Source organism: Carassius gibelio, chromosome A14 (genome assembly GCF_023724105.1).
Source record: "Carassius gibelio isolate Cgi1373 ecotype wild population from Czech Republic chromosome A14, carGib1.2-hapl.c, whole genome shotgun sequence".
NCBI classification, from domain to species: Eukaryota; Metazoa; Chordata; class Actinopteri; order Cypriniformes; family Cyprinidae; genus Carassius; species Carassius gibelio.
In genome coordinates, this window is record NC_068384.1 from 18,125,071 (window position 1) to 18,137,719 (window position 12,649).

A 12,649-nucleotide genomic window follows, 5' to 3' on the forward strand; every position below is an offset into this window, starting at 1 on the left:
TAATTTGACAGTTACAGAACCCAGAACTATAACACAAAAATGTCTTGGGGTAAATTAAACATTAATTCTCAAGGTCTAAGAAACTTTGTAATAGTAAATTAATATTGTTATAAATATAGAATGGGGGAAAGTGTTATAATAATAAAGCTTGTTCAAAATCATTCCCCAATACACAGTATTTTGGCAAATTGTTAATGTACATAATGACTTCGCCCTATACTGCAAAAGATTTACATTTATAGTTTTACACCTTGAATAAACTCTAAACTTAAACAACAATAACAAATATCTTAATTTTTTAAGAATTTCTATATGGTCAGGAGTCAAACCAGTACAGTAGACATCTCAATAAAATGAAGCCGTTAAGAATCAGAAGCCTCCTCTGAGAGGCCCATTTCTCTGTAAGAAACGCTCAACAAGCCTAGTAAATGTACAGACACTTTTATTTGTCCTCGTGCAGTCTAAATTAAGGAACATCAGGTCTCCACTAGAGGGCAATCAGTTCACTGGAAATTACAATAGTCTCAAGAGAACTTGAGTCTTTCAAAAACGTTTATTTATCCAAAACACTGTGAGTTTTTGTTAACAGAATAGATAGAATCGGGTTGCAAACAAACATAAACATTCACATACATGCTCAAAACAACATAACAGATTCATTTTAGTCTCCTAGCAGGTATTTTATATAAATACAAGGTGCAAACACTGTACACCAGATCAGAGAGGATACAAAATTTATTCACAGATTCCTTCAACATTCATTGCACAGGGGTTCGAGGTCAGAAAACCGCAGGGCTCAAAATCTGCTCAAAGAAATGATGTGGATGCTTCAGTGAATGTGATCATGGGACTTTGTTTCAAATTAGTGTCTCCATACTAGGCAAATTCACAATTGAAAATCCCTAAAATGATAACGTGTTACTGTCAGCAGCATCTGTAATAGTCAGTTCTTGCAGGACGTGTTTGTTCAAATCTTGTTTGACATCATTCTAATGTTAAGTCTTCTAAAAAATGACTTCATCTTACAGAACTTGGGCTTTCGCTTCTTGACTTTACTCTTTCTAAGATAAAACGCCTCCCAGTTTTCTTCACCTCCTTCCCAAGGACCCCAAGCCCCTCCGTTGCGTCTTGGATCGGCTCTAGGATCCTCCGAAGGGTAGCGCACCGGAACGGCGGTCCGGTTGTAGAACGCTAACCGGGCCAGCAGCTGCTTGACCACGTCTGGCCGGCGCTCTGCAAGATCGTAACGCTCGTACGGATCGTCTGCCACATTATAGAGCCACAAGGATTTCCTCGCTTCAGTGTGGCGTTCCAAATTCCACCAAGATTCCGGAAAGTTTCCCAGTATCTGAGGCGGAATCCAGTCTCCATGTCCGGGATTTCCGGTCAGGAGCTTCCAGTCTCCGACTCGAACCGCTGCCTGTACGGCCGTATTCCAGATCCCGTATCCGTTTTTTAAAGATCCGTGCCGGGCAGCGTTGTAGAGAGGATCAATATTATGAAGGATCTCCAAACGGGGAGACTCTTTCCCATTACTAATGGTTTCCCACATGTCATATCCATCAAGCCCATCCATCCAGGAAACATTCCCTCCTGCGAGTCCCACTAGCGTTGGGTACCAGTCAGTGATGTGAACCAGAGCTTTGCTAACTCTCTTCCTGCGTCTCAACAACGGACTATGGACGAATCCAATGCCACGGACGCCTCCTTCCCAATATGTTCCCTTTTTTCCCCGTAGAGGCCAATTGCTCCCACCAAAGAGCGGCTGTCCGCCGTTATCCGTAGAAAAGATAATGACACTGTTCTTATAGTAGCCATACTTTCGGAGTGCATACGTCACGTTCCTTACTGCCTCATCTACAGCTGAAACCATCCCGGCGTATTTCCGGCGAAACACATTTCCCATTCGTCGATACGGATAGATGTATTCCCTTGGTGACTGCAATGGCATGTGCACGGCTTGGAAAGAGAGGAAAATGAAAAGAGGCTGGGATGAAGGATCGTGAGCAGCAAGTATTTTTCGGACTCTTCGCATGTACAAATGTGTGGAATAACGCCCTCCCTGACCCCATGCCACACGCTCGCCCTCGTGGAGGTCGTACCCGCAAATTCCTGGCCCGTCGCACGACTTGTAGGTGTAATAATCCACGCTGCCCGTCAGAGAGCCGAAGTATGTGTGGAACCCGCGGCGGGTCGGCAGGCAATCACGCTTGTAGAAGCCCAGATGCCATTTGCCCACCATGTGCGTGGCATATCCCGCCTCCTGCAGCCGCTGCGGCAACGTCCGGAGGTCAAAGGGCAAACAGCTGGGCTGCCGAGAGCGGATTATCGAGTGCTGGAGACCGGTATGGATCTGATATCTAGAGCGGAAAGGTAAAGTAAAAAAAAAAAGAGATCAATGATCAGAACTAACAAATATCTTGTCACAACCACAGACATGGATTGATACATTTCACACACTGTATTGCCATAGACATCAGGACTCCCCAAAACTGAATTTTATGAAATGTGCTATTAAATAAACTTTGCCCTATCTTGACCTCCCTAACATGAACATTAGTTTTATATCACACTTTTCTTTAAATCTGCTTTAAACAGTGTGTATTGTGAAAAGTGGTGTACTGTACATATACATTATATTTGGTGTAGCCTATATATGAAGAGTTCAGATGCAAAAGCCTCTAAATGCCATCTGAAATTTTCATCTAAAATTGGGATTTTTATCAGGCTCCTATATTTATGTTCAGTTATCTCACTTTAATAGTCTGGCAAAGGACCTGCACATTGCCATTAAAGTAAAATGACTCAACCTAAGCATAGGAGCTTGATAAAAATCCTAATTTTAGATGCAAATTTCAAATGGCATTTAGAGGCTTTTGCATCTGAACTCTTCATATAAACTTAATTAAATATGTTCTTCAAATTATGTTCTACCATAAAATATGTGGCTTAAAATATTTATATTTTGTAGAGCAGAACTTGCTCACAAATAAGACGTATGTTAGAATTAATCATTCAAGTCAGTTGTTTTAAAAAATCACCGAAACTCATACAAAAAATTGGTCTGAATGAGTTTTATTAGTATATACTGTATGTTTGACCAAATATTTTGACGAAAATTACCCTATTTTAAATGATGAATTAGTTATATTTAATCAGTGGGTCTTCTTTCACTCCAAGACCCCATATTGTTCACAACAGCATTCAGAGGCCCCATGACTTTTCCAGTTGTTCCTGATTTACTCGATAAGACTTAAAAATAAAAAAATTAAAAAAAAATTCACAAAGTTTCAGATCAAATATTTTAGAGCTTGGCATAACTTGGCATAAAAAAGTGCATTCATAAAATGTATAAAAATGCACACGTTTATAACATTAGATTAATTTGCATGACTTTTCCAGGTCTATACAAATCATATCATTTTAAGTCATCTTGATGCCCCTAAGTGGGGCCCCGCCACCTGGAACCACTGCCTTAAATGATTCTTACATAGTAAATCGCTTTATTATAACAAGCAGTAGCCTAACATAAAGTGGTATAATGATGGTAATACAGTGCTTTGATAACATTTACCACTTATTACCATATTTATGTGACAAAAACCCGTCCACAATCAGGGTTCAAACAGCTGACTGAAGTGAGTGAGTTACCTGCCAGTGATGAACTGACTGCGGGAAGGAGTGCAGATGGGCTGGATGTAGTAGTTCTCCAGCTTCACTCCTTCCGCTGCCAGTTTGTCCAGTGTCGGGGTGTGGATGTCTCTGTTGTGGTAGCCGATGTCGTTGAAGCCCTGATCATCTGTCATGATGAAGATGATGTGCGGACGCGGATGGCTCGGCTGCTCGACCTGGTTCAGACCCGTCCAGTCCTGGGACAGATAGCCCAGACTGAGCAAACTCATCACGGAGAGCGCTGTTAGAGACGGTGCTGTCATGGCAAGGCTTTCACGTCACTGTGAGTGAGGGAATAATTCGCGAATGATCTTCTGAATTACAGAGACGAGCGTAAAGTTTATGTGTGGAGACTGCGCGATGTATGCGCGCGCGGTGAGGGCTCTGGCTGTGTCTCAATACAGTGAACTAACAGAGCGGCCGAGAATGCTGCACACGCCTACAGTGGACGAAAATGACCTGGTGAGCAGCTAAATACTTAAGACAGTACCATCAAATATGAGCTGAAATGCAGAGGATTCTGGGAATGTCATTAAAAAGAAAAAAAGATTAATTAGAAGATAAATTATTTTTCACATCTAAAAACATTTTTGACACCATTTTACTGTGAAATTAAATTGCAAGAAAAAAGGTCAGTAGAAAAACAGATAATATCCCTGGCAGAAAATTACCAGTACAAATTCTGTCACGTTTAAGGACATTTCCTTCAACTCAACCCCAAAACCACTGATCTATAATATAGAACATCTAGATCAGTGCCTAAAACACAATAAAAAAAATTCATAATTCAAAACAAAACACCTGTGAAAAAAAGTTTTTTTAGGCTTTTCTTCTTACACCATAAAGTACAGGAATTAAACGTTGAACAATTACCATAGCAATATTTTTCCCAGTGTTTCATTACATTTATTATTCATAGTCTCTAATGCCCAAAAATCTTTTTATTTGTGTTTAGTGACATTCCTAAGTAAGCAGCTGTTTTGACACATGGTTCAGTTTTATCTGCTTTATAGGATTGAGTCCTCACCAGCCCTGAAACTGCAACAAAGAGACATATTCAAGATGTCTTCTCTCTCAGTGTGTGATGTCTTGCCATTGTTTACTTTAAACAAATGCATTATCCCAGTGTCTTTCATCTGTGGTTTGGAGCCATTGCACATGACTCATGATTTGTATCATAGTTTTATCATCGTCGTGGAAATATTATGACCTGGCTACAGTTGCATAGGAAGTACAGTCATTTGCTGTTATTCATTTGGTTCATGTTTTTATTTATTTATTTATTTATTTATTTATTTATTTATTTATTTATTTAATCTCCAAACACAAGCTGAGGCCCCAAAGGTTTTCTGTTATTAAAATATGCCGTAGAAGAATTTAGGGGAACCAGGGGTACAAACCGTGCTTGAACAGAAACAGCATTTGTGTTCACATGAGCTCTTTTATTGGGACTTTGAGTATTGTTATATGAGCTGGCACTCACTGTGTACACCTGAAGTCACACTCTGATAAGATCTGAAAGAGAAACATACATTTCTTCTCACATCTGTGTCCGTTTAGCACTGGTGTCAACATATTGTGCAATGAAGTCAACATTCTTTATAAAATAAATGCTAAAAAGCTGTTGTATGAATTGCAGAATGCTCCAGCAATTTTTTTCTCAATAAAAACAGTCAAATTACAGTTTACTGAAAATGTATCCATCCTCAGTCCATTAAAAATGTAGAAGAGTTTGTTTCTTGGGAACAGTTTTGGAGAAATTTAGCACTACATCACTTTCACACCAATGCATGGAGAGGGAGTTATTATTATGGACTTGTATTATTGCCAGAAGCATTTAAAAATGTCTCAATAATTTATCTTAAAAACATGCAGCTTCTCACGTTTCACTATAAGATGTTAACTGAAGGAGTTTTGTGAATTACTTGTGGCTTATTGTGATGATTTTATCAGCTGTTTAGACTTTTATTCTGACAGCATCCATTCGCAATAAATTGAACTTATTAAATTAAAATTAAATTGAATGCAACTGATTAAAAGTTGAAAGTTGAAAAAACAAACAAACAAAAACAATTACAGTGTGGTGTCAAGAAATACACTGAATATTGTGTGAAATCAGACCAATGGAAGAGCGTGGCGTCACCGGCGGAGTGACGTAAGCGACCAGGAAGCTATAACGCAGAAGCTATAACCTGCCACGCAGCTGGTGTCAGCTTTGAGTACCAGCAAGCACCGGCAGGGGTGCCGGGGGTATGGCTCCGAGACGCAGCGTCTCGTTCACTCGAGGAACTGGGGTTAAAACGTAACCTAGAGACGTTCCTCTTCAGGAACTCGAGCTGCGTCAATGCGCTTTGGGGAACGAGTACCAACGCCGCCAGACTACCAAACCCCTGCCTAGTGTGTATCCAAAGAGCACAGCTTAGGACAGGAGGACGGAAGCGCCTGGGGTGACTGGCATGTCTAGGCCATAGAATTTAACAAACATAGAGGGCGTGGACCACCCCGCAGCATTGCAGATGTCCAGCATGGATACACCTGCTAAGAAGGCTTTGGAGGCCGCCATACCCCGAGTAGAGTGAGCCTTGGCTCCCGACAGCGGGGGACGACCAGAGGACTCATAGGAAGCGTTGATAGCCTCGACTATCCAATGACTAATAGTCTGCTTAGAAGCAGGAGAACCCCTCTTGGGGGGACCGTAGCATACAAGCAATTGATCGGTCTTTCTCCACAGGGCAGCTCTGTGGACATATGAGTCCAGCGCTCGAACTGGACACATACAATTTAGCTTCACCTGGTCGGGCTCCCGAAAGGGAGGAGGAGAGAAGGCCTGCAGCACTACAGGTTGTGGTGTAACAGAGGGAGCCTTAGGAACATATCCTGCTTGAGGGTATATGAACGCTTTAGTCATGCCTGGTGCAAACTCAAGATAAGTAGGGGCCACAGAGAGGGCCTGAAGGTCTCCTACTCTCCGCAGAGAGGTGATAGCCAACAGAAAGGAGGTTTTAAGTGTGAGATGTCTGTCTGAGATATCTTGAATAGGTTCAAATGGGAGTTTGCACATTGCCTCTAACACCACAACCAAGTCCCACGGGGGAATACGAGTGCAGCCGCCGTTCTGCCACAGCAGAAGCGAGACCATCACCTCGGGGAACGCTGGCGAAGGCCCCCTCCTCGAAGAAGGCCCTCTGGGAACGAAGCAGCCGCACCGACATACGCTCACAGTGCGGGTAGTCGGCCCCCTCGAGAGCCGACTCAGCATGCTTCGAACCCAGGCAAACCACGCAAAGGCTGTGTGTATCCCCACCCGTTATATATCTCAGGCAGGGAGGAACACACAACCTATAGCGCGATTTGGAATCGCCATCAGTGTGTTTGACTTTCGCCTTGCTCTTTGTCATGTCTAGGAGCTCTAAACTGGACAGACAAGAGTAAATAAGACTCACAAAACAAACAGTTTGACATTCACACACAGAGCGCTTGCTGAAAGATGCGAAGCTGACGCTAGCTGCGTGGCACGTGCTTTTATAGCTTCCTGGTCGCTTACGTCACTCCGCCGGTGACATCACGCTCTTCCATTGGTCTGATTTCACACGATATTCAGAGTTGCGCATGCTGGGCGCGTTCCCCAAAGCGCATTGACGCAGCTCCAGTTCCTGAAGAGGAACTATTAATATATCTTAACTTATAACTTAATATATATATATACATATATTTTGAAGTGGTGAATAATCACACGACAAGGGGAATTCAATAAGCGTTGTCCTGGTCCTGTGGGACAATGGGGAGACTTGGGACTGTGTAGGATTGGTGGGGCCTCAATAGGATATCCATCATTCGTTGGAAAGTGGTTTGGGCCCTGTGGAGGCTGAAGGAGACTGCCAGTGCCAGTGGCCACTGGGGGATGAGAACGCAGTTTTTGGCTTGGCTTCCTCTGTCAGTGGTACTTGCCAGTACCCCTTAGTGAGGTCTATGGTGGAGATAAACCAGGCTCTACCCAGGCGATCTAGCAGTTCATCCACCCGTGGCATCAGATACCCGTCAAACTCTGAGACTTCGTTGAGAGGGTGAAAGTCATTGCAAAAGCAGAGGGTACCATCAGGTTTGGGGACCATGATGATGGGGCTGGGCCATGGGCTACGTGATGGTTCTATCACCCCTAACTTCAGCATCTCCTTTACCTCTTCCTCGATGGGTGTCGCTGAGCCTCCAGAACATGGTAGGGACACTGCCTGACAATCATTCCCTGTGGTGTGTGGACAACATGTTGGAGCACGTGGGTCCGTCCAGGGAGGGGAGAGAACACATTGGAGAATAGACCGACCAGGTGTTGCAACTCATTTTTCTGGGCAGCCTATAGGAGGGGGTTGACATGTATGTGATGGGCCCAACTCATTTCTTCCACATAAACAGCCCTTGCCAAGTAGCTAGAAATATACAGGTGGCTGTATTATCCATTCAAACAAGAGCTCAAAGTGTGTGAAACTGGTAGAATCCTGGGGGACTTCTCTGATGGCAAAAATAAGTATGACAGCATTTGGTCCCAGTCCCGTTTGTCGTCAACTCTGTGCTTCCAAGTGCTGGGTGTCTGTGCTGTGCTCATGCGCTGGGGCTGGCCGGTCACACACCGCTTTCTGGAAGAGAGGTAGAGGTACAATTATCCTGGAGTCTTCTGGAGACATGTCTCACCAGTGTGTGTGACGCAGCGGCTTTTGTAGTAGTCCTCTGATGAGCTTCAGCTGTGGAAAATGGAATGGAAATTCAGGTTAGAAAGTTCTGTGGTCCTTCTCCAGGTATTATAGTCTCTAGACCTTCTTGGTCAGAATATGCCATGACTGTTGAACGTGTGTCAAGAGAGAAACATTTTATGCACACATAATTGTGTAGTTACAGCATCTACCAGCAGAAAATAACTGCAGAGGAACCAGCCAAACCCTGACCCCTGGCAAATCCATTTACAAACTCTTTTATCCCCCAGACACTTGAGTTCTGTGAATGCTAGTTACCCCAATCCTCCTGCCAGCTGACCTTACTACTGCTTACAATCACCAAGACCAATTTCTCCTTCATTAATCATGCAAACAAGGCAAATGTTGGTTAATTATCAGTTTCATATGAAAAGTTTGAAACTGCTGCTATGTTTCGGGTTTATCTAAGTTTGACCTTCCACACTGAATCCTCTTTACCCTTACAAAAGGAAAATATATTTACCAATATATTTCTTAAAATATATTGTGATATATTGTAATATATTATTTTCCCTTTTTATTTTCTAATATTTTATATATTTGAATACATTTAATAATATATTGACGATACATATATTATATAATATATTGCAAAATATACAAATGATTGCCGCTTTCAATATATTGCAAAATATTGGAAAAAATAAATATATATAAGAATATATGTCTAATATATTACATGATATTTTCCAATATACTTCAATATATTTTTGTTTCATAAGGGTTGACAAACATGTAAACACGAGTGGGCTGCATTTCCCTAAAATAAACACATTCACTTACTCCACAGCTCAAACCCTAATCCAAACACACCTGGTCACACTCATTTCACCACACTGGCGAGTTTGCGTATCTGGATTTGATTGGTCAAAGCCAGGTGTCGGAGCAGTGGTTGTTTGTGGTTTTACACTTACACAGAGAGGTTTTCCCTGATGTGACATGCTGACTATATAAACTATATCTGTGTTGGTTGTGATGTCTCTCAGAACTATCAAAGCATGTAATAGGCTACTTCTTGGTTTCTTAATGTATTGAATAATAGAAAATTGCATAAAGTTAAATTTGCATGCTGAGTTTTGGCCTAGTGTATCATTACTCTCCAAAAAAATGTCAAGAAGTATTTAAATATAAATACGACGGCTCACACTGCATTATGATATCTGATACGTTTCATATTATATATATATATATATATATATATATATATATATATATATATATATACTATAATACTATGATTGAAATAAAATATTTATGAACCAGTATCCATTTGTGCTAATAAGTTTACATACCCCTTGCAGAATATGCAAAATGTTCATAATTTTAACAAGAGGGATCATGAAAAGTGTGTTATTTTTTATTTAGTACTGTCTTGAAGCTATTTCACAAAATATTAATATTCTCAACATGAAAAAATAATAACTGAATTGGTAAAAATGAAAACCCCATTCAAAGGTTTTCATACCCTAGAATGTTAATACTGTGTGTCTTTTCCTGCATGATCCATGACTTTTTTTTATGTTTTGTGTTAGATGTTCATGAGTCTCTTGTTTGTCCTGAACAGTTCAATTGCCCACTGTCCTTCAGAAAACTCCTCCAGCTCCTACACATTCTTTGGTTTTCCAGCATCTTCTACATATTTGATCCTTTTCCAGCAGTGACTGTATGATTTGAGATCCATCTTTTCACTCTGAGGACAATTGAGGGACTCAAACATAACAATTACCAAAGGTCAAAACATTTACCGATGCTCAAGAATGCAGCAAGATCCAAGAGCCGGTGGTGTAAACTTTTTGATTTGCATGATCAGGGTAAATTGTCCTTATACTGTCTCCCTATTGGAAAAATGTTTGTATTTATGTAGCTTCTGAAATGCAGTTCTTAATAATAATAAAAAAATAAATATTTTATCAAAATAAGAAAAATGTACCCATCACACTACAAATTTACAAAGTAAAAAAAAAAAAAAAAAAAAAAAAAAAAATATATATATATATATATATATATATCATGTCCAAATCTACATTACTACATTTGCCACGATGCAGCACGAGCAGTGGAGAGTTCAGAGGTCAAAGAGAAGGAACGTGCATGTGAGTGAGCTAAATCAGAGTGCTGCACGCTATTTCATCAGATTTACTTATTATGAAGGAAGTGCTATCACAGGTACGGAACGGCCCACATTGCAGCAACGCGTACCCTACTCATGGAACCAAGGTTACATACGTAACCGAGATGTCCCCTTTCATAGGTCACTTTGATGCTGCGATGACGTCATCACCTTGGGAACGCTATACCATAACGCCTGACGTACCTAAGATAGCTGGAGACCAAGACCATGACTACAGACGTGTCCCTCACGGCTTGGGGGGCAGTGCTTCAAGGTCGTCCAGTCAGTGGGCTGTCTCTCAGCTAAGGAAAGCATCTGCTCAAGCGGATAAAACACGGGAGCCAGGAGCTGACCTCATGTCCAAATTGTAGAAGTTGATGAAGGTGCTAGGAGAGGACCAACCCACCACAGCACAAACATCCTCCAATGACGACCCTTTGAAGAAGGCCTATGAAGAAGCCACTGCCCTAGTAGAATGAGCACGCACCCCTAGAGGCAAAACCAAACCACGCACCTCATAGGCCAAAGATATAGCCTCCACTATCCAGTGTGACATACGTTGTTTTGATGACTGCAGAACCTCTGCTTTTACCACCAAAACAAACAAATAACTGATCGGACTTACGCCACTGAGCTGTGCGGTTGACATAGATCCTAAGAGCCCTTACGGGGCAGAGACACAGGCTACTCGAACCTGCATTAGCAGGGGAGAAGGCCTCTAATAACACCTGCTGGAAACAAAATGGGTTCGAAGCCACTTTCGGAACGTAATCAGGCCTAGGTCGCAAAAAGACTTTAACCAATCCAGGGGAAAAGTCCATACATGAAGGACTGACCAATAGAGCCTTGAGAGTAAAAATTTTCTCTGAAACAGACTCCAAAGGTTCAAAGGGATGGGCCGCCAATTCCTCCAAAACAATCAATAAGTCCCAAGAAGGAACACGCGCTGGGCGGAAAGGTCTAAGTCGTCTTGAACCCTGCATAAAACGGGAGACTAAAGGGTGGCGACCGACTGAAACATCTCCCACGAGAGCATGTTTTGCCGATATAGCCGCAACAAAGCATACAAGCGTCTCGTGGAGGTAGCCCTAGAAAAAATAATAGTGTCGGTGACCTCAGCTCAGAGACAGCCCACTGACTGGACGACCTTGAAGCACTGCCCCCCAAGCCGTGAGGGACACGTCTGTAGTCATGGTCTTGTGACGACTTGATGTCCCCAGCTAGACTCCTTTTTGAAGGAACTGGGGTCTCATCCACGGGCTTAGAGCACGAAAGGCCTTGTGTGTCACCCTAATTCTGCGAAGCGAATGACAATGAGGAAATATGTTCTGACTCTTTGCCCACCACTTAAATGGACGCATATGGAGCAGGCCCAACTGAACCACAGGGGACGCTGCTGCCATCAGACCCAACAGTTTGAGACATGAGCTGACATGCACTAGGTGCCCTGTCTTGAACTGACTCAGACAAGCCTGCATTGACTTCACAGTGCGGGAGACAGACGTGCCCACATCGTGCACAAATTCAAGTTCACCCCCAAAAAGGTAATTTGCTGACACGGCACCAGGACACTCTTTTGTAGGTTCGTCCGCAACCCAAGGTTCTTCAGATGATCGAGCACTAAATCCCGATGTGACAGTGCCTGATCCTGAGATTGAGCTAATATTAGCCAATCGTCCAGGTAATTCAAAATTCTGATGCCTTGGACCTGCAGCGGGGCCAAGGCTGCGTCCATACATTTTGTGAACGTTCGATGAGCCAGGGCTAGACCAAACGGAAGAACACAAAATTGGCAAGCTTTTCCCTCGAAAGCAAACCTGAGGAACTTCCTGTGTCTCTCGACGATCCGGATGTGAAAGTATGCGTTCTTTAGATCGATAGTTAAGAACCAATCCTCGGATTGGATCTGAGACAGTATGGACTTCATCGTTAGCATCTTGAACTTGCTCACTCTGAGCACAAGATTTAAATGACGCAGGTCCAAGATCGAACGTAAGCCACCATCTTTTTTGGGCACAACAAAGTATCGGCTGTAAAAGCCTGACTCCATCTGAGTGGGGAGTACCTCCTCTATAGCCCCTTTCTCTAGGAGTAACATTTAAAATCGATTTAAAATCGAGGC

The 12,649-nt window shown here is 42.4% G+C and overlaps 1 protein-coding gene across 1 annotated transcript; it reads right to left on the bottom strand.

Moving 5' to 3' along the window:
* Positions 1-513: 513 nt before the first annotated feature.
* Positions 514-4,118, bottom strand: LOC128027117 (arylsulfatase I). The gene is made up of 2 exons (XM_052614421.1): positions 3,652-4,118; positions 514-2,360 (listed from the first exon to the last, which is right to left on the bottom strand). The coding sequence occupies exons 1-2, from the start codon at positions 3,933-3,935 to the stop codon at positions 968-970; spliced, it is 1,677 nt and encodes a 558-aa protein (XP_052470381.1). The 5' UTR covers positions 3,936-4,118; the 3' UTR covers positions 514-967.
* Between the last annotated feature and the right edge of the window lie 8,531 nt (positions 4,119-12,649).

Coding starts and splice junctions, on each gene's coding strand:
- LOC128027117 (XM_052614421.1), bottom strand. CDS start 3,935: ATGACAGCACCGTCTCTAACAGCGCTCTCCGTGATGAGTTTGCTCAGT. Junction 2,361..3,651: donor AGTCAGTTCATCACTGGCAG/GTAACTCACTCA, acceptor TTTCCGCTCTAG/ATATCAGATCCATACCGGTC.